At 30.8% G+C, this 24224-nt stretch overlaps 1 protein-coding gene across 1 annotated transcript in view; it reads left to right on the top strand.

Annotated features, from left to right (window-relative positions):
- LOC132730683 (filamin-A-like) overlaps positions 1-24224 on the top strand; it is a gene marked incomplete at its 5' end in the record, with an annotated part of 108706 nt that overhangs the window by 66789 nt on the left and 17693 nt on the right. Inside the window, 8 exon segments of the mRNA XM_060716662.1 lie at positions 143-313; positions 781-904; positions 1371-1524; positions 1933-2122; positions 2366-2610; positions 17280-17327; positions 19164-19278; positions 19550-19690. Of these exon segments, the coding sequence (XP_060572645.1) occupies positions 143-313; positions 781-904; positions 1371-1524; positions 1933-2122; positions 2366-2610; positions 17280-17327; positions 19164-19278; positions 19550-19690 (1188 nt within the window).

Genomic DNA, 24224 nt, shown 5'->3' with positions numbered 1-24224 from the left:
GTATTACCAGTAGATGAAACTGTTGCGTACATACCTTGTATTTTTCTTTGATGTAAAGAAGTAAAAATGCCAAAGTGTTATCCAAGCTGTACATGTTGTAAATGTGGTTCTAAATTTCCTTCAATTCTCCGTTGGTGTCCAGGTTCTCCGTTCCATGTTGGAATCACAGATCTTGTCAACCCCAACAAGGTGCGCTGCTATGGTCCCGGCCTTGACTCCAATGAGGTGTTTGCCGGCAAGCCAGCTACCTTTACCGTGGATGCCACCGACGCTGGACAAGCTCCACTTGATGTTACATACACAGATCAAACAGGTAAAATACACCATCATTAATATTGTAATATAAATATTGACTTCTTAAAACATGATATGTTTTCAAGCTATAATGTATTTTTCACAATGGTGCTTTTGTTGAAAGAGTAGAATTCATGTTCAATCAGCCTTTAAATACAATCAAACCTGTCTTTAAAGACCAATCAAGACAAATTGAGTTAACAGTGTGTCTTTTCACAAAAAAAGAAAATTGGCACTTAGATTGAAGGAAATGGAAACTTAGATGATGGCCATTATTGGAATTTTATGTAATGATCTTTATTTAAAAAAAATTGTTTTTGACCTTGGTTTTACTGTATAAAAATTCCTTGTTTTACTGACTTGTTTCACCTATAAAAAGCAACCGGCAGTTATACTAAAAATTACTTTATGATGTTAAAAGTATTATTATAATTTTAAATAACTATTGTATACTAGATTTTGAAACAATGCCATTGTGTAATTCAGGCCAGAAACAGCCAGCTGATATCATACCTGTAAGTGAAGGCAAGTACGAATGTACTTATTACCCAGTGGATGAGGGAAAATGCCAGGTAGATGTTACATATGCCAACCAACAGGTGCCAAACAGGTATGAAACTTTATCATTATTATCCAAGTTCAGTTTGTTGATATATTAAATTTTGTTCAATGCTAACAGTTGCATTAGCCCAAGACTTTTCATAACAGCAGAGAAGGAGGCTGATTAAGAGCAGATTGATAAAAAAGTATAACAAGGAGGCTTTGACTTTCTTGTAGACTGATACATCCAATGATGTGGTTTTACACAATACACGTCTAGCAAGTATTCCTTCTGGCAGAAGTCTTTTTGAATCAAATTCAGTGATCTTTACGTGCATGTTGCTATAATTGTCAGACAAAAATTTATCATCCATGCAATCTAACAAGATGCCACAATGTATTTTTTGCTACTTAATTTAAGCATTTTCAAATTTTAATCTTTCAAACTGCCAATTCTATGCCAGTTCAAATAAAGCTGAGAAGTCTGCTTTTTTGCTAATAGAAACAAGTAATGATATGAACAATATACATTACAGTCCATTCAAAATGCAAGTACAGCCAGGCTCACCAGCTGACAAGGTATTTGTCCAAGATGGCTGTAAACCAACAGTCCTTGCCAGTTTACCAGAACAATTCACAATTGACACTCGTCAAGCAGGTGTACCAGGCGATATTGACGTGGTTATTCAGGTAATTAAAAAAATCCCTAAAAAAACCAAAAGTATCATGATTATAAATTTATTAATTATTCCTTATACATAGTATTATAATTGTTTTAAGTCATTAAGTCGGAGCAAAGGTTTTAACAAACTGATGCCGTAAGAATAGAGCAAGGTCAGTCAGCATATTCATTACCTAATGACCTAGTACATTGTTGTGACATCTCAAACTTCCAGCCTCACAAAATAGGATGAATTCTTACATATAAAAGCAATGTTCAGCTGGTCCAGGCACAATACATACACAAACAAAAGTAATCTATCCCTTGTAGTAACATAAGCTGGTCATGATTTTAACACTTACTGAAATGAAAAATTGCGTTAATTAGACATATAATTATCATTATTATATCATAATTAAACTATTGTATTGTAACAGAGACCCGATGGTTCATTCATTCGTCCAATGATCCAAGACAACAAAGATGGAACTTATACTGTACAGTACACACCAGAAGACTGTGGTCCATACAATATCAGTATCACATTCAATGGTGAACCAATCAAAGAAGCTCCATTTCGCACCACTGCCATACCAACTGGTGATGCCTCCAAATGCAAAATTACAGGTAGGATATTAATTTTTTATTTGTGGAAATTTGAATTCTATCCAGTTTTACTGAGAGAAAATTGAGTTTAGGAATGTTTCTTATTCAATGCATTTACACATATAAAGTTTGTCAGAGGATGAAAATATGTGTATTATGCAGGTGTATCTAGTATTTTTCCTGTGTCACAACTAAATTTTCTCAGTAGACAATGAAATGTCTTATTGGTGAATACTGTACAAAATATATTATTGTCATATTTAGATGGACTACAACAGACAATACCAGTTGAGAAAGAGACTTCAATCACTGTTGATGCCTCCCAGGCAGGCACTGGTAAGGTGACTTGCCGCATCCGAAGTCCAACAGGTGCCGAGATCGATATTGACATCGTTGAAAATACCGACGGTACATTCGCCATCTTGTTCACACCAGCAAACCCTGGTGACTATAGTATCAGCATCAAGTTTGGTGGACAGAGCATCCCCGAGGGTGAATACATCATACAGGTAAGTTTGTGGAGATGTAACGAGGGTTTGTCGCAGCACTTTTATCTCTTATTGAGTTACAATAGTGTTGCGTTAAAACCCTCTTTATAAAAATAACTGTGCAACATGTCTTTTATATATCTGTTTGTGCTTTGAGTGAAGACTAGATTCTTTAGCTTTTAGAATATATTCTGCAATCAGTTTCTACAATAGGCTTACATGTAACTGTATGTATAAACTATATTAAATTATAAATCAACTTGCTTCTTACTTGAGAGTCTTATGTCACCATTGAAGCTGAAATGTAGCTATATGATCGAATAGTCATAGTGGCTTGCAACAAAACAAAAAGCATGTTTGTCAGAAATTTTGAGAAGTCAGCAATATTTCAGTATAATCTAGCCTGTTTTATTTTTCTTTGCCATCCAGTTATTTATTGTTAGTAGTGCTTTAAATTTCATTATTTTATTACAGTCTGACACTGCTATTACATTTTATGGAACAGTAAGCAAAATTATCCACCCAGTTTTAACCGTTATGTTCTGTAAAGTTTATAAAGTTTCCTTTGGGTTACCTCAAAATCCAGATTTTTCAGAGAATGCTCCAGTTTTTTCTCTCTTCCAAGTTTTTGACCTTCTACACACTGCGAAATGATATCCCAACTTCCTCATAAAAGAAAACTCGGCTTACCAATGTACCAAATAATTGTTCATGTTGCAAATTGTCCAGCCCTAAATCAACAAAACTCAAGTCTCATTTGAAAAACCTATGTATTAAATTTGCTATTGACATGTTCCTTCAATATTCATTGTTGCATGGATCATCTATACAACCTTCAATAGAAAAGCATGGCTATTTAAGCAAAATTGCTTTGAAGTTTTACTATGCAGGACTTTATAATTTTCAAGGGGGGAAACTCTGTTTTATTAATTGAAAAGAATGTGTAATAGTTGCTTCCCTTGAAACAATTATTGAGTTACTTCCCTTATACCAATTGCCTGTTATGCAATACTTAATTTGCTAGTTATTTAACATATGGTACGAATCAGTTTTATTTTGTATTACGAAAATTAATTATAATAAGATTTTATATCAATAATTAAATTACTCCTAAAATATAACATAGATTTATTAATCTTCTGAGGTTGTTATATTTTTAATTTTTTTTTGGATCAAAGAATTTATGCTTCCATATTTGAAAGTGAATAATAATGTATATTTTGTTACTTATTATGAGCAGATGAAATATAGAAAATTCATTAATAAATAAGAGATCAGATAAAATTTGACCCCTTCAACTGCAGGTTTTATACATGTAGGATAATTTTTGATAAATACAGGGAAATAATTGAGTTAATTACTCTGGACATGTGGTCAGTAGATAGAAGATACATATGAGATAATTTGAGGTTATTACAGTCTTGAAGGCTAATAGAACCAGCACTCCCAGTAGATTATAAAATGTAACAGGTTGGTCAGCCTACATAACTTACATATCTTAGAGGTTTAACTCAAGTTTGGGTTCACTCAAGTCTTACTTTACACAATACAGTAAAGAAACAAACAAAAAACAACTCATTACATAGAAAACTTAATTAATACCTGTCATATAATTGCAACTCTTTTCTGCCCATGCTTGAGCTTTTACCAAATGAAAAAAATCACTTGTTTTAAAAGACCACCTGTCAACAAATACCAAATTTACCTTTCTTGTCCAGACAGGTCTCTCTTGACAGGTGGTACAGTATTTAATATTTTTTTATATATAGTTTTCTAAGACACCCTTCTTATACTGGTAGTGAAAGAAATATATTCAAATGCAGCATACTTATATACAAAGAAAAAAATTTAAAGTTAAAACTAAGTATTTTATGAATGACTCTAAAATCATGAAAAAAAAGGAATTTAGTATGAACAGATGGGGTTGATATACCAGTTTGTATTGACCAGCGTACGTTGACCATTTCAAAGAAATCAACAAACAAATATCAATTTAAAATGCTATTATAATCATGTTAAAAAAAATCTTGGCAAGTTAAATGAAATACAGAATTATCAGTATTTATGAAGAACTCTCTAAACTCATATAAAACATATTTATACATATTTCTGAATCAATAAAACAGATATGGTTACATAATATACGCATATCATGCATGAAATATTTGTTCTATCCCTGGAATTATCATTAGTTGATATTTAATATACCTAACACTCTTCTCACACTCAGACACCTTTTATTATTCTTAGCTGATTTGTGGGTTTTTTTTTCCACATTTTTACCTGAAATATTATCTCATAAAAGTGAAATAAATCTATTCATATGGGTAAATTGTAAGATAGCATATTTTATCTGTTGAGTGGAAAGTGATTGGGAATATGTTCTTGATGATTATCAGCATTCATGTATACTGATTTTATCACGTGTAAATGTCAATAATAAAAAAAGATGCCAGGAAAAAACTGTTACATACCGGATAAGTTACGAGGGAGAAAAATATTGTTTAACCTGTTCCACGATAAAAATGTCTATGAACTGACCCATCTGTAAAAAATTTTGGACAAAACCATTTATGATTTTGCTGTGGACATCCAATTGTTATTTAGATTTTTATTCCTAACCCTAAATATGCTGAATTTGTGTAATGGATTTGTCCTGCTTTGAATTTGGAACAGTCCATTTGAAGATTAAGGGATTTTAATATACAAATACAAAAATTGAGCCACCTACAGCAATGGTCAGACTGCACAGATTTACAGGCAAGCCATGCTGTATACTGGGTGCAAAGGCTATTTACTTTCGGTTTTATCTGGTAATGTTAAGTGCTTATGTTTAAACAACTTGTTATCTATTAAATTACAAAAATAATGTGCTGTTAATGTTTTCTGTTTCCATGGTAACAGAACAATAAAGATGTAATACCAAAGTTTTTTTTAATGTCCTATTGCTGTGATAATGTTAAATTGAATGTTAATATTTTTGATAATCATAAAATTAGATATTTTATTCTTAGTCTTATTATTTTAGTCTTGAATGACCCTGTAACTAATAGATAAGGCAAAATTTCGTGACGCCATGCAAATCATTATCTTCAGTTTGATAACAAGTGTTATTTGAAGCAATTCTGTTCATTAATTATACTGACTTTCAATAGTTATGATGACTTTATTTCTAGAAAAATCTTCCCTGATGCAACCAGACCAAAATCAGATACAAATTGATCATGGTTTGAACTGTTTGCTATTTATTCAGTACATATTTTGAAATTTTCCCCTAAAAAATGAATGATTTTGTCCAGAATTAAAATGGACAAGTCCATTTAAGACATTAAGCGTTGTAAGGGTTAAACAAATCAGGTACTTCTGTAGCTTGCGTTCTGACAGTGGTTCATTTTTAGCGTCTTTGCCTAAATATTCTTTGAATTCATATTGGGGGGGGGGGGGGGTCATAAAATGCAATATCTATGAAAATAAGGCTAAAACGAACTTGCAATGATAGTTATCTATTGTACTGGGATGTTTTTTTTAAAATAATGGCCCATTACAGGGCTTATCAGGTGATGGTGAAGTTTCAGCATATGACGTCAACAGTTGGTGTTAAAAGGGAAGCATTAAGATGGTGTATCTGTAATAAAGAAAATTGTATAATCCCTGGTTCGGTAGATAGGTACTTCTCAAAGAAAAATATCATATCACTTAACCCATTAATCTGATGATTTCATGGTGAAAACTCTCCACATGGGGGCTTATCCTTAATATAGAACTGGATTCTAGTAATTATAAAGTATTTAAATGGTACACAAAAATACCTGGAAAGTTCCAGAAAGGATTTACGTTTTATTGTGCGTGAAACCGGTTATTTTTGGCAACTTTGAAGAATGGAATTTCACAAATATTTAATGATCTTGTTGCAGAAGCAGATTTTTTTTTTTATATATAAATGCATAACAAAAATCTGCATTCCTGCCATATTGATTTTATTAATTAGACATTTTGTTGAAATGATTTTCCTTAAATTTGTTATTGTTTTCATTACAGTTTAATCTTGTTCTATTTTAAGAAATATATGCACAAAAAAAAGAATTTTAGGTTTGCTAATATGTACTCTGATACAAATTTTAATGTTTCAATAAAAAATGACTATGGAAGACTATAGAATTATGATTATGTGCGTCTCAAATTGAAACTAAACATGACTGTAGTCTCTAAAGTATATAGAAAGTGAAAGAAAAGAAAAGTAAATAAAATTAGCAATCTCTCTTTGAAAGAAAAAAAAAAGACCTTCTAGTTTATTATGAGTCAAGGAAAAATTATGAAAAAAAAATTGAAAAAATTATTTAGATATTTCACAGGCAAAAAAACCCCCAAAAAGAACAACATCAAACAAAAGCCATATTTAACTTGTCTCCTTATGCATATGAGATTTTTAAAAGTTCTTTGTCAAAAATTCAGTGATAAAAGAAGATATTAATTAATAGACGCTTAAGTATTAAGGCATATTCACATTCATGATCACACCATTGAAAGCATTTGTGGTTTAATTACAAGGTAAATACATGTGTGCAAACAATTGCTAATAAATACTTAAATGCATTTAAAATACACTTTCAGAATTTCTTGCATGATTTGTTTTTAGTGCACATCTAAATGAGGTATGGTAAGGTATAAACATGATAAAATGTATCTCAAAACCACTACCATAGTGTAGAATGCAAAAATGCTCAACTATACCATTAATAAAAGTGTCTTAAATGATAAAAGAGAGCACAAAAGATTGCAGGAAGAAAGAAATCTCCGATAGAATATCTTTTAAATACATCTGTTATATCATGTTTGTTGCAGATAATAAATTTCAATTTATTAACGTCTATAAATTGTATTCCAGGATTTATTTCTTGGAGCAGCCTAAATTATTTGTAAAATAGTACAGAGGAACTTTGAATTTTTTTTTAACTCTTTTCCTCTTTTGTTTTATATCTAGCCCTCTTTTTTTTCCTATTTTTGCTTTGTTAAGACAACTTGTGTATTTAAAGTTAAAACTTAATTTGTTTGATATAACATTGGCGAGATCTTGAAATAAAAAAAAAGAGCTACAATGGTTTTTCTAGACTTCAAGTGTTACAAATAAATCAAAAACTTTCGTTGAACATAAATTATAAAAACGTTTCAGGTTAGTTATTGGTTTCCTGAATTTTTATCATTTAACTGAACAGAGACTGAAGATTCAGAACTAATTCTTTCTGACTGCCTGCAAAATTTCAATCAAGCATACACTCTGTCACTCAGGTGAGCCAGTCAAAATTCTTGAATGAATTCTGGATGCACTTGATTTTCAGTGTTGCCCTCTTCTCTTAAAAGCGCCAAACTTCCAAGGCAACTGCTTTACTTACCTTGATTTCAATATAGTAACACTAGCCTTTTGTGGAATTACAATAAAAAGGTGGATTTGAAGGAAAAATTGTTTTTGAACTGAAGTGTTGAGTTGGAATTATATTTCATAGAGGGAATAGTGGTATCAGTTGTAGGATTTTTAGAAATTAAAAGGATATTTTGTGAAAAAAGAACAAAATAATATTGTAAGTTATTTGAAATTCTTTTTGGAAAATGTTATATAACCATTAACATTGAAACAACTTTAATTTCGTTTGAAATTGAAATCAAGTAATTCAAAATATATTATTAAAAAAACAAAATTAATGTGATAATTTTATGACATTCTTGTACTGAAGACTTTGTAATATTTCAATAACTACAAGGGTTCAAATTTTAAGTTAATTTTTTGGCAAATTTTAATGAAGTACATTAACACCTAGTTGCATGGTAATCAATATATGGAGCTTTGATTTTATTCTAAACACCTCCAATAAGCACTATTTTAGAAGTATTGTTATTAAATGAAGCTTTTAAGCTGATTCAGACCATTGTGCAAGATTTTGAATCTCTGTTTCCATTTTGAGAAAGAGCCGTAACTCTTGCTTGAAAAATAGTGTATGATTAGAAAAAATTATGTTTTCTGAGAAGATTAAATAAAGTCTGGCTATGTAATTTTGTTCTTTTGTTGAATGCATGAAAGCATTGGATACATGTAAGCACAAATTATTGAAGTTTATTTTGAACAAATAAATAAGATTATTTACAAGGCATGTGTATGATTTTACAATAGAGGAGACAGAGATATAATGTTTTGCATGTTAATAGTTAAAAAAATATTAACTTGAATTGTGTTTATTTAATGTTTTGTCACAAAGGTGTCAAGTAAGTCCTCGAGGTTATAAAACTTTTTTATCACACACCCGTGCCGATTTTGCGACTCCGTAAATATGGTATTGCACGGCCGTGCATATATTTTGACGTGACGTCATTAGCGTTATACAAACATAGTGTAAAGACGCGCTAAATGTTAGCGTTATACTATAGACGCGTCAATGAAAAATAGCTCTTATTTCACTTTAAACGGTCTTTATTTTGGGTATGTGATAAATAGAATATTAAATTCGTGTAAGTTCATTACTGAATTTATTGCACTCGTTGAATAAAATAATATTATGCTCGCCAGAGGCTCGCATAATATAAGTTTATTCAACTCGTGCAATAAATTCAGTATTGAACTTACACTCATTCAATATCCTCTATTTCTGAGTTCTATCTCAAATCTCAGGATTTTCATTGGTCAGAGTATATCCTGTGACAGCTTTTGACCAATCAAATATCTGAGATCTGGGTTTGAGCCAACTTGGAACCCAAAAAGTGATTGAACCTAACAACTTCTTCAGAATTATTTAGATTACACAGTTTTAAAAAAGGTATTACTTAGATGTTCTAATAAGTGTATTAACAAAGTATACTGTACTTATCTGTGAAAGCTTATGTAGGTATGTCTGTTAAATTGTATGTCATTTATTGGTTCATCACTGACCTGACTCTTCACTGTTGGCATAGGGCAGACTATAATAACATTAGGTTATAAGGGTAAAAGTGCAACGTGATCAAGCAAGTTGTACTTATAATTTTGCTATATTTGTTGCCTGCACATGTCACTGCAAGTAATTTACTTTGATATTTCTGACTACTGCAACATACAACAGTCTAGTATTACATCCTGACTTAGATATTACTGACTTATATAACGCAGAACAGTCTAGTATTACATCTTGACTTAGATATTACTGACTTATGTAAAGCAGAACAGTCTAATATTAAGTCCTGACTTAGATATTACTGACTTATGTAACGCAGAACAGTCTAGTATTACGTCCTGACTTAGATATTACTGACTTATGTAACGCAGAACAGTCGAATATTACGTCCTTACATATTACTGACTTATTGAATGCAGAACAGTCTTATATTAAGTCCTGACTTAGATATTACTGACTTATGTAACGCAGAACAGTCTAATATTAAGTCCTGACTTAGATATTACTGACTTATGTAACGCAGAACAGTCGAATATTACGTCCTTACATATTACTGACTTATGTATTGCAGAACAGTCTAGTACTACGTCCTGACTTAGATATTACTGACTTATATAACGCAGAACAGTCTAATATTAAGTCCTGACTTAGATATTACTGACTTATGTAACGCAGAACAGTCTAATATTAAGTCCTGACTTAGATATTACTGACTTATGTAACGCAGAACAGTCTAATATTATGTCCTGACTTAGATATTACTGACTTATGTAATGCAGAACATTCTAATATTAAGTCCTGACTTAGATATTACTGACTTATGTAACACAGAACAGTCGAATATTACGTCCTTACATATTACTGACTTATGTAATGCAGAACAGTCTAGCACTACGTCCTGACTTAGATATTACTGACTTATATAACGCAGAACAGTCTAATATTAAGTCCTGACTTAGATATTACTGACTTATGTAACGCAGAACAGTCTTATATTAAGTCCTGACTTAGATATTACTGACTTATGTAATGCAGAACAGTCTAATATTATGTCCAGACATTACTGACTTTGATTTATAAAACATTGAACAGTCTAGTATAAGTTCCTGACCTAGATATTACTGAATAATGTAACACGGGTTTACAGTCAGTTTTACATATTGACTTGTATTTTGCAGACTTATGTAAAGGTAAAAGTACAACATTAATCTTGACTTAAATAACTGACTTAAGTTACAATGCCCACTCCATCATTACAGTCTAGACTAAAATATTTCTGCCTTTATCCATTAGTTTTGATTCAAAGAAATTTGCTATGCAATAAGTCATCTCTTGTATAATTTCTTTTTTTTCTCCTCAGAATTATCATAAGTAAAAATTGAAGTGCTGGAATAATTAAAACAAGAATTTTACATGATAGTTATTAGTTCCAAGAAAACTTTATTGATGCTTTCTTAATATCAGTAGATTTAAAATGCAATATCTTGGTTCATTATACTGCATGATGAAAGATAATTGCTGCAGGGAAGATTTGAAAAAATTATAATAATTAACGAAAATCAAAGTTTGGGATAGTCAGTGTTACCTGTTACATAAAAGACTGAGGCTTGAAATATTTGTATAAAATATAAAAGAACGAGGTACATAAAGTATTTTCCACCACTTTGGAACATTTGTTATGATTTATTATAGATTAACACTTAATTTGGTTTCAATTTGCTATGAAAGAAGAAGCATTTTGACTATATAACATATAAAAAATATTCATCTGTACATTCAGGTAATGGGGGCAAATTACTCAATTACATTCGTTGAGTATTTAAATTTACAGTTTGAGTCTTGCTGTTAGGTTACAAACATGTTACATTCCCTCGAGAGATAGTTTAGGAATCATATAAAAATGAATAGAAAAAATAAACTATTAAAGAATGTCTTTTTTGGAACTGTCCCCAGATATATTGATGTTGCAAGATTTAGTTTGTTCAAATGAACTATATATAAAGAAGGGGATATCTGTCAACATACATTAACACATTGTCAGATATCCAGGGTTGATTAATATGTCATGTTAATGGTTCGGTTGTGGGTATCCGACGATGACATAAACAATGGACTGTTCCAAATTTAAAATGGGACAAGCCCTCGTTAAATAAAATGAAGACAGAAAGAGTTTAGGAAAAGCAATTTTTATACCTATGTTAAGGGCTTACTAAGATAGATTGAAGTCTGGTTTTGATTTTTGATGGGGGTAATGATATATCAGAATAACATGATTGGTAAAAAATCTTACCAGCTGATAAATAGGAACACTTTAGATAATTCTTGATCAAAATGCACTTTGGTAATAAAAAGTTTATGGTGGTGCCAATTTAAATTGAGAACATTTTTTTTGTTTGTGTACGATTAAACTGTTTTTATAGGTGGAATAAGAGTGTGAAGCCAAAATATTTCTATGATGAAACTTTCGAATATCTGATGCATTACAGACTAGGTGACGCATCTATGAAATTTGTATGACTGTTCTTAATATAATTTTATGAATTATATAAATTTAGAAAATATATATATAATTTTTAAACCAAGATCGTTAAGCTTATTCTACCCAGTTACTTATGGAATAGGGGGCTTCTTGATGATTTCTTAATATTTTCATTTTTGATGCATTATAGATAATTGATATAGGAAGTGATCAATGCTGGGTTTAGTCACTCTAATATTTATACGATTATAATAATGACATTTCCACAAAATTTGTATAATTTCTGGTGCTAGTTTACAGAATGTCGGTAGTTCTACTCAGGTGGCCCGCTTGTGTCTTGTACAGAAGGGGCACCTGAGGTCTTCCACCACCAGTAAGCTGGAATGTGACCATATGACCAATACTGTGATGCTGGGACGTTAAACTCAACCATGAATAGTTTCTGGTATGCTACTGCTGTAAATTATTTCAGAACATAAATTATATTTAAAAGTCAAAAATCATCATTCAAGTAGAAGAAACTTAAGCAATCAAAGTTCTGCCAGAGTTCCAACATAGTGTTATCATAACCATAGCTTCCTGTTGTAGAAACATATGCCACTGATAGATTGACGAGTGTTTTCCTATAGCAATAAACGGCCAAAAAAATTTGAGAATATACTAAAATACTTTACCATTTTAACTATTTTGTTCATTGTGTTTAAACATTTAAATCTGTTGAATTTCATACAGTTGAATTTAATGATGGAGAAAGGTGCTCCATGTTATTAGTGCCTAAAATGGCATGTACAATGTATTTTGAAATTATGTCATTTGCATTAAATGCAAATATAGCGTAAAGGCACACGCTAAATGTTAACATTACAAGAAGTGATTATTTTTCACTATAAACAGAACTTTGGAAATGTGATATATAGATTATTATATAATTATGTGTAGATTCAATACTGAATTTATTGAACTTGCCAGAGTTGCATTGCATGGTTTTATTCAACATGTTTAATAAATTCATTTTGCACCCTAACTCAGTCAATATTCTCTATTTAATGATTGTCGAAAAATGCCAAGACGCAAAATATTAATATGTATTATAATTATATTATTTCATAAAAAATATCAATTATCTAGAATTAAATCTTAAACCTACCACATACAAAATTGTTTTAATTCGGATGATTTTTCATACAAAATATTTGGAATTTAATAAACGTTTTTATTACAATACATCTAGGAATATACAAACTTTATAGTCCTATTCCAATTCAAAGTCTTTTAATCACCTGAATACTCGATTACATATTTACTATATAATTAGTTAATAATTGCCTCATTATAAGATAGCAAAAAAAATTAAAATGAAAAAAAAAAAATTGTATGTTTTGTTTTTTGTTCAAATGAATAATTGATGCTCAGAATGTGAGCTGTAAAATTAGGAAACTATTTCAGCAATTCCATAGCATATCAGGGATTAAAATCTGAAAAAAACTTTTTGAAGATTATACCCAACTACATAGCAGGTATTTTAATCATTATCCACACCCCTTAGTGAGTTGCCTGTTTACGATAGAGAGAAGAAATAAAAGAGAGAAGAAATGAGTTTGTACTCCACTTAGATTGAAATTTCAATGATCTAACTCTGCATGTTAATTGAATCTTTGGGCAGGTGTATACTGTTGATTGATTTCTCTGGAAGTAAGTGGTTTTTACAGATGTTAATTGGGGTAGTTTTCTTGATGTTTGATGGCTGTATCATTTAGATTGTATTTATGAATTCAAACTTTTATTTTACTGCATCAGTTGTAAGATCACTCTAGGATATGTTTCAGCATAGGGGTTTTCTTTGTTTTTTACACAGGGGTTATGTTTCTCTTTACAGAGGGTCTGTCCTTACACTGTAACACAGGAATGGTGTAAAGGGTTTGTCTTAACAGAGGGTCTTTCTTGAGGGGGGCAATCTTAATTCCTGGTTTGTCTTTACAGGATAATGTTTTAGTACAGGTATTGTCTTGATAAGTTTGTTGTCCTCGATACAGGATATAAATTTTGTCCTGCAATAACTGTGTATAACCATACATTGTTTAATAGTTGCACTGAATGTTGACAACAATCATAGCTGGTAACTTCTATATCTAAAATATCAACATATTTGTTGTAACTTGTCTTGTTCAAGTTAAGATATATGAAATAGTTGTGTTTTTACTGCATATTTTGTTGTTGTTTGGCTAAGAATCAGAGTATCATGCCATCTGTGGGAAGCTCAAACTTTGATCCATCCCATTGTGATGTTTTAACAAACTTTTCTTGACATTTATTTGCGAGACTTATCAAGATTCCGTGCCAAATCCGTGCATTTCCATCCCTCAGAACTTTTGGCTCGTCCAAATTTCTCTTTCTGCTGATGTTGAAGATTCTGTGAATTTGTTTTTGGAATAGTTTTAAAACATTAATGTCTGAAATTTGGGAAAATCGGTGTGAAAGATAAAATTTTTTCGAATAAATGTTATAGAACTTAGGATTTATATACTATAAAAGGGATATCAAAAAATGAATTTAAGCACATTTTCTATCCATGTCCAAAAAGTAAGTATGGATTTTAAGTTTCTAGCAATGTTTTGAGTTTGGAATGTTTTCTGTCAGACTTTTAAAACAACAACTTATACCCTTTATATTTGTCTTTATCGTATTAAATTTACTTTATTAAGAATTTGGCATACAAATTTCAGCAGCAATATAAAAATAAAACATTTTTATTACCTCCCTTTAATAGGAGAACTATTTTTAAAGAGGTTTGTTTTCACTAATTATTTTGAAATAGAACAAAATGTATGAAATTATAAAAAGGAATTAGATGATTATAGCTGTAAGGATTTGTTTTGATTTTGTCTGTTATGGTTGTTCCAGTTCTAAATAGTAGACAAAAGTCTTCTCATTTTTGTACCTTTTATTGAAAAGATAATAATCGTTTTCCAGATCAAGCACTAAAATAGATTGAAAAAAGGAAAAGTGTTATACCACATTAATCAAAAGTTTTTAAGTTGTTTTTCTTCCAAAGATTCTCGGGAATTTCCTGAAGAATTTCAGGAATTTTACAAGGAAAATGAGGTGAAAACCTTCGAAATTGTGATTAGAAACTAAACAGATCCATTGAATCTGTCAGTGTATGATGATTGTTTGTGGGAATTGGGGTAATTGAAAAGACAGTACTGCTGGTGTTTACATAAATATTGGGGTAAATTAAAAACCTCTGATGGTGTTTGAAAGCCAATTTTTATTTTTATGAGGCCCTAATCTATGCAATGTATGCATGTAAGATGTCTAAGGGGTTGAGAAGTAGGATTTTATGATTACTTTTGATGTCTCTGTTACAACTGTACATTTATTTATCAAACACCTGGTGTATATTCTCTTAATGCATACATTACGTAAGAAATATATAGATTTATAATTTCTAAGAAAAAGTACTTCCGCCATGAAAAGAGTTGCCCATTGTACCGATTATGGTAACAAATGTAGTGGAGATCATATAAATGTTAGCTTTCTGAATAGTTAAACTCCCCATTGCCACCTGTATAGAACATGGCATACAAAGCTGCACATAATACAAGTATGAAGATTGACTGGACTTGAAACCTTACTGCACTCAATATCTTAAACTGACTTGTCCATCTTCCACCAATTTTTGGGAAAATTTCAAAATATGTACTGACAAAATAGCAGAAGTAGTGCAGACCATAATCAGACATCATGGATGTGCTGGTTCATCATGGTCTTTTATGGTTGCATTGCCACCGGCTGTGGCTAAAGGTTATTAATGCATTTGGGAAACTTTTTAGTTTAATCATTTTGATATTGAAATTGTATGACGATTTCATAACACCCTTATAGTCCACTATTCATGTTCAAATGTACAAATTTATCTTAGTAAAAGTTGATAAGAGCAGTGAGCTGGTGGTATTTGGCTGGTATTAGCAGCATTGTAGACCCATCACCTGAATTGTTAGATTTCTTGTACAGTTATAGGAGTGTCCATGAAAAGTAAAGTCAGAATTTCATTTATAAATATTACTCATGCATGTTACTCTACAGGTAATATCTATATGTTTATGATAAATTACATATCTACATTACATAACCAAACGCGTAATGGGAATTACGAAGCAGGTGCTTCGATAATAAAGTTTAGTCTTTATGTTTTTACTTGCATGAAAATCAAAATTAAGAATTAGTAAAAATTGAAAACATGTGAAATGATACTCGCCTCATATAGTGGGATTATTTTCAAACAAGAACCATCTTGGCTAATTGACTCAGTTAAATATGTAATTACAATTTTTGAAGGATTTTTGGTGATTATGAGTATTAAATTAAGTTTTACCTATCGTAGACAAGCTCTTATTGTTTTAATTATTAACTTTTCTTTTTTTTTCTTTTTTCAAATATGATCTGTTCATTTAATACCTTTGCATTAATCTATATATCAAGATCAGTGCATCACTGTTGTATAAAAATTTAAGGAGTTAGTTGTTATAGTGTTTTAAAGAAACTCACCTGTCGCTGTTTTTTGTTCAGACAAAAGGTATTACCAAAAAAAAAAAACAACAAATGTTATCTGGAAATATTTTATGCTTAAATTGTTTCCTGAGGAACTAGTCAGAATTATTTATTTACTGGCACAGTATTAATCCACCAGCTGAGTATTTCAGAAATCATTATGATAATTTTATTTACCTGGTTGTTCCAATGTTGTAACAGAAATACAGAGGATATTTTAAATTGCATTAAATTCACTGCACGAGCGCAGGGCCATTTCTTGATCTGAAACATCTTTGAAGTCAAAATAACTATATAATCTTAAAGAAGTTTTATGTTAAAAAAATAAACATATGCGTCTGATGATGCCAAGTATTGATTAGTATGTTTTGTCTATTTATTACCTCCCAAAAATAAATGGCGGTTTTTACCAAAGGGAAGTAGCTCAAAGATGTTATTCTGATATTTTGAATATCCTGATAAAATATTTTCAAGGGAAGTAACTCACATTTAGTTTATTCAAAAGTGTATGATAAAGGGAAGTTACTCTTCTTGTAATGTTGTGAATCAAGTACCATTGTTGAAATGAAAAGTTAATAGGTTGCGTAACACATTATCTTTGTTTCTCTTGATGTGACACTTCAGGTTATATTTACTTCTTTAATTTTTAACAAAATGTTTTCTTACAATAGTGTCCTAGTAATGCTTGCAATATACAGCATGATGCATGATGATATTATGTATGTGTTTTTGCATGTTTATAGGCTGTTGATGATGCAGAATGGCAGGATTATCTACGTAAACATCCTCCGGTATGTTACCCACAATGCATTATGTAATCTACATAACATTTTAAACCTTATTTTATCATGTGATCTACATTAACATGTTGTAATCTACATAACATGACTGTAATAAACTACATATTAGCATGTTGCCATGTTTAAGTTACGTTATCTAAATAACATTTCAACTTGTTACAAGTATTTGCACTATATAAAGTACATGACATGTTACCATATTTCAGCTATGTAATCTACATGACATAGTAGCTTAATCTATCATGTAATTTACATTACATTTAATTTGATTGCATTAAGTTATCTACATAATATTATAATTCATTAAATAAATCTAATTGCACTTTATTCTGTTTCTTGAAAGCTTAATCAGACAAAATTCCTCACTGTTTATGTAATAATATTATATTACTGTAATTACCCTAGGTCAGTTGGCAACATATGGCGGACCCTTTACTTTTAACAGAACCTCCTTGCAATTTACTCAGTATGAATTTATACGCCAGCTCTACTAAGGGGGGAAGGGATAAAGACTTGCCCATGTCCCTCTTTCTGCTGTCATACTATCCAACTTCATGACAAAACATTGAAATTTGGGGGTGTCCATGTCCTTTTGACACATTTCTTAGGTTTCTGCAAATTTGACTTATCATCAGCTGGATTAAAAAGTCATAAATATTGCAGAAATATACATGATGTATATGAAATGAGCTTATCTTTACTCTGATGTCTCCCTATCAGTCCATGTTGATAGCTGTAAAGCATTATAATAAAGTATAATACAGCTTCATGCTCCTAAGATTGATTTCTACACCAAAGCTTTGAACTTTCTACTTTAGATTGATGTATTTTATATAGGTTTGATGATAAGTATCTAAAGCCAGCATTTGGATCATTCTAGCTCACATATCACATCCAAATTGCATCAAGGATACAGTGATTGTGAGAGCATTCAGCAATAAAGACGCTTTTAAAAGGGGCTTGTTCACAAGTTTTTGTTAACAGATATAACTTTAAACTTGTTACTTTTATAGATATTTTGTACAATGAAATTTTTTTTTTATGTGTTTTTACTAATGGGCTGTTATCTGTCAAGGTCTGCTCTATGTCTCGTCATAAAAATCTGCCATAATAATTTCCTGTGGTTTTAAAAGAAAAAAAAATTATAACATTTGTCGAACATTTCAAAATGCAATATGATAAAATCCATTCAAAATGCAGGAACATTTTGAAAACTGTAAAATTGTTCTTGGAATAGAAGTTTATTTGAAAGTGGCCGTCATTTTAACAATTATACCTATAATTATGATCCATCATAAAGTAGTGATGATTCTAACCAAAAACATCTACATACAATTATGTGTATCTTGAGAAGAGGCCCTTCACTGTGACAAGCTTTATTTCAGAGTTCATGAAAGCTTTAGATTTTAAGATTGAAATCTTTTCTTAAATTCCACCTATAGAAACTCAGGAAAATCTGACCACTGTCTTGCTATGACTTAATGACCTAAGCAAGAAATTTCAATGCATGTTTGTTAAAAGTTGTAAAGAACTAAATCTTAGATCACTATCAGTAGCAATTATCACCTGTGATTGTCACTATTTTATGTCTTGATTAGGACAGGCCATGCATCATGTATGCAAGAATAGTCTGATAAAACTTTCTGAAGTTATGTCAAGTTTTGATTTTAAATTCCCTGAATTAAAGTTTTGGTAGTGACAATTAAGCATGGTGTGTCTATTTGTCAAATTAAGTAAGTCAGGTGAAAATTTGAAGAAAAAACAGTGAAAATTAAAAACAGATTTTTAGTAATGCAGTAGTTAATGAAATTATTCTTTTGTTTTCAGGTGGGTGAGGACCTTATTACCGCAGACCAGGTTGACAGTACCCAAGCTGCCCCTGGATTGTATGCACCACAGGAGTTCCGTATTCCAGTTGGACCCATCTTCAACTTTGTTACTGGTATAAATTCTTTAATAAATAGCAACTTAGAACTGTAATATAACAATGGGATGCATATCAATTGAATTGAAAGATTTGGTCAATGTTGACATACATACTTTATACTGCTGTTACTGATGTTTGAAAACTGTTCTTCCATTAGTTCATTAAATAGAATACTTAGGCTTACAAAATTTCAAAGGTTTTTAGGGAAATTAAATTTGAAAAAAAAACGCCAAACATTTCTATGTGTTTATTTAGTTATTTTAAGTGAATGTTTGTATAATTGCAGCCTATATAACCATGCCGTCTGGAAAGAAAGCATACCCCAAGATTGAGGACAACAAAGATGGCACCGTTACCGTTAGATACCAGCCACAGGAAGTTGGACTCCATGAACTTCACCTTTGCTACAACCAGCAAGAAATTAGTGGTAAGATCCTGTCACATATGTGTAACATTCACATATGTGTTACTTTCTCATATGTGTTACATATCATTGTGTAAAGGTGATAACACTCATAATTTGAATAGCTAATTAGTTTTTGTGCAGGATTTGGATTGGCTTCTCTTAGGCAAAGAATAAAATTTGATTACTAATAAGTTTAATTGTTAAAAAATAATACAATATATAAAAATACAATAGGGAAGTTCTGTTTTGTCTTACTTTAGATTATTAGATTAAATAATATACATTTGTATCTTGAAAATCAAGGAGATTGAAAAACATGTGGTAATAATCATATTGATCAACTAATGATTATTCATATAGAGTGAAAAAAAAATATTATCTTTACACATAATTTTTATGCAGGAACACCTGTACATATAATGTGTATACAATATAGCATATTTTGCTGTTAGATTACACAGATTGAAGTTTTCCCTATAGGTATATATTTAGATATCAGGTACAAAAATACAGCAACAGGCTTATCAGTGGTAGATATTACCTGCAGAGTGAGATTATAAGATAGGCTGAATGTTGTCAGAAAATATACATTATCATATCCTCTACAATCATTGATATAAGCTGCTGGCAAACCTTCCACGGAATCATGGGTAGAAAAAGTGAGATAAATCTTTCTGATAGACTGATGTGCCTGCTTGTACAGCAAAAATGTAATAAAAATGATGATCATGATGGTTGAAATTTTGTAATAAAATGTCAGACTGAACTTGGTTAAAAAATGTACAGCAGTAGTACTGTCTTCATGTGAATATAATGTTTCTCCCCATGTAAGGGCTTATTCAATTTTTGAAAGAAAAAGAAATCTTGAGGTTTTATGTTTGAAAGTATGCTAGTTTCAATTGAAAGTGTGCACAAAGTTTAGTATCTTATAAGTAAGGGATGACAATACATGTACAATGCAGTATTTGCCAAAGATCAGATCCCTTTGTGTATATGATTATTGTGTAGGGCAAAATACTTATTCGTAGCGTAGTGAATAAAAAAGAACAAAAAAGAACAGTACAGTAAAACAAATGAAAATTGATCATTTGTTGCTATTGACTCTATCTTGTTGAATATTGTACTTCTATTATTGGTATTTTGAAATTATGAAATGAATTTAAAGACAGAGTTTGTTTGGAAAATGCATTTTAAGATTATCATTGCTAATTACTCCCCAATGTTTAACATTAGGCTTAGTTTTCACTCCTATCTTACAGTATTGACTGTCATGCATTAAATGGTAAGGGTGTTTTGGGACTAATGCTAAAATACTTAATAATAATTATAAAAAATGTTCCATCGCTCAAACAGGTGTAATTGCTTTGAAATAAAGAAAATAATTGGAAATCTGAAGATCTTGATATTGGAGGTAGAAAAAGTATAGAAAGCTTGAGTCAGCTGATAAAGCTTAGGCTGATCTGGATGAAATTTTCTTTTCTTCAGACTTGTTGAGAAAATCAGGAATTGATACCATTGATTTTATCTATATACCTGTTTAATGCATACCTTGGGTGCCTGATGGTTTGTTACAGTAACGGTCTAACTGAATCATTCTCTGTCTGCCACATACTTGCTTCTGCTTTTAATTCCGGAAAATGATATGAAAAATTTGGTATGCACTATCGAAGCTTATCTATTTTGGAAGGTCATTCATTATAAAGGAAACTTTCTCTTTTTTCATATTTATTCATTAAGAACATTTATATCTGTGTGTTCTTCAGATTGATCAATGAGATTTTAGCTGTTGTTTTATTGTTGTTTCTCTTTTTTTCCTTCCTTCCCCTAGTGTTAAAAAAATAGATTTTAAGCGGAATTTTGGGAGGAATTTCAAAATCAGGAGATGTTGAAGATATCAATGAGTAAGTGATCAATGTTTTAAAGTCTTGAAAATTCCAAGCTGCAGTTTTCCAGCTTGTTGTAAAATGAGTAATAATGTGCAGTGTTGCAGTTTTGAAATTTTGCCTGCATTTGCATTCTTGTTTGACTAAGATTTAGACTGGAATGTGATACAAATAAGTCATTTTTTTTCGTGAATTACATTTTTAATAAGACTGAAAAATGAATGTTGGAACTACAATCACATTTCAGATTGGTAATTATTGTTTATGATTTGTAATACATATTTTAGATTGTTAAGCATTGTTTCAGAATGATTATTATTGTTTAGATTGGTATTTCTAATTCAGATTATTATTGTTTAGATTGGTATTTCTAATTCAGATTATTATTGTTTAGATTGGTATTTCTAATTCAGATTATTATTGTTCAGATTGGTATTTCTAATTCAGATTATTATTGTTTAGATTGGTATTTCTAATTCAGATTATTATTGTTCAGATTGGTATTTCTAATTCAGATTATTATTGTTCAGATTGGTATTTCTAATTCAGATTATTATTGTTCAGATTGGTATTTCTAATTCAGATTATTATTGTTCAGATTGGTGACATATTGGTGTTAACTGTTTTAGACTAGTCATTATTTTTTGAGATTGGTAGTTGTTGCCCAGATTAAGATTATTATTTCAGATTGGTATTTACAGCTTAAAATGGTAATTACTAATTCAGATTGATGATTATTGTGCAGATTGATATTCACTGTTTGTGATTGGTAGATTATTTGTTCAGATTGGTAGTTACTGTTCAGATTGGTAATTACTATCTCAGATTGGTAATTTCTATCTCAGATTGGTATTTAGTATTCAGACTGGTACATTACTATTTCAGATTGGTAATTACTGTTTTGATTGACAATTACTTGTTCAGATTTATGGTCATTGGTTAGTATTTTAAATGTTGGATTCAAGTCTTTTTTGGTTGGTAAAATTCTATTTTAGATTATTTCGGATTGGTAATTATGATCTTGGTAATTATCATATCAGCTTGGTTAATTATAGGACTATCCTCATCATGCAATATAAATGTTTTGTAATGTAATAAAAAATAATTGCTTTGTATGACTGTGCACTATAAAAAGATTACTAAATTTTTATTTTTATTCATTTTATACCTTTTTAATCATCTGTAATTTTGTAATATTTGTGTGCCTATTATTTGCTAACATCCGAAAGAAGTTATAAAGATTAAAGGATAAATGAATATAAGTGTGTTAATTACCACATCCTTCCAGCAGTATAAATGGGGAAGTTATCTACTGGTAAATCATCACTGTTTTAATGGCATTAATTTTCGAGTTTGAGACCAACTTTGTAAAGGGTAGATTGATTTGTAAATTTTGTTTTATCAGATTTGCTTTTTGCCATTTTTGTAAGAAATTTTTTTGAATTGAATTGATTCTGTTCCATAAAATTCCCTTTCACCATAAGTTTTCCTCTCTCAACTTATATATTGATGATAATGTATATTTATTCTAAAAATAAATAATTTCAATGCAAAAAATATACACATATTAAGTTGCAACACACTTGATTCAGTTATAAGTGTTGTAAATTTAATGTAATCAAGAGAGGTTTTTTTTTCCACAAAGATATATTACAAATTACAGAATGGCTTGAAGGATATTTGAGATGTTTACAGGAGGTTTAGTTTCATTTCTGGATCATAATGGTATCTGTAGAAGATATGTTGTATTTATCTGTTTAGTTTATGTCTAGGAAAGGTAAAGGTGCTCACTTCTGAAACTTTCTCAAAGTTCATATTGGCATTCAAGGACTCTTCTTTTGTTTTTGTTTTCTGTTAACTTGTCAAAATCTGAATGTTGAAAGTGTAATTAACCCTTTCCCCCATGAGCATATTGTGAAAAATGGCCATTTTCACTGAAAAGCCTCCTCTTACAAGTTCAAACTGCTATGAAACTATGAAAAATGCTTCAATACTAATCAAACTTGGCACAAATGTTGACTGGACCATTGTCTTTGTAACGACACGCTCAGTCTTAAATTTCCTGTTACCATGGCAACTAGGGGACGTCTCAAAATTGCCAAAAATCACTTTTTTGCCTCGATTTTTTCCATCAAAATTTCATCCAAAGTGCTGCAACTTCTCAAGGGATTGAGATAGAGTCAAAGGCTTTTCAGCGTTGGTTACACGTTACCTTATGATCAACCTGGGGTCATTTTAAGCCTCTCACAAGTCCAAAATTTTCTTGGCGATGAGGGCGACTCAGCCCCCCTTCAAACCCCCCAAACAGAAGGGGGCACATCCCCCTTCTGGCAACCCCCTGATGTATTATTTGGATGGGGGACGGCGCCGAAAAAATGGTCACTTTTTTTAACAACATTTCTCAAACGAAAAACAGTGTTTGGGGTCTAATTAGGACATTTTTTCACTGTTTGAGGCCTCAAAAAAAAGGGGGGGGGGGGGGAAGCCGTCGAAACACGCTTATATAAGGGAAAAGGTTAACAAAAATGATGAAAAACCTTGGAATCACCAAAAATCTAGTTTTTCCATGTTAACATGTGGTTTTTTACCTAATTTTGGTGAAAAAATTGTTGTTTTGTAACATTTATATATTTTTTTAGTTAACCCTTTCCCCCATGAGCATATTGTGAAAA

Source organism: Ruditapes philippinarum, unplaced genomic scaffold (assembly GCF_026571515.1).
Source record: "Ruditapes philippinarum isolate M1 unplaced genomic scaffold, ASM2657151v2 ctg877_1_1_1_1, whole genome shotgun sequence".
Classification (NCBI taxonomy): domain Eukaryota; kingdom Metazoa; phylum Mollusca; class Bivalvia; order Venerida; family Veneridae; genus Ruditapes; species Ruditapes philippinarum.
The sequence above is the reverse complement of the archived record's forward strand: the minus strand, read 5'-3'. Positions and strand labels throughout refer to the sequence as shown.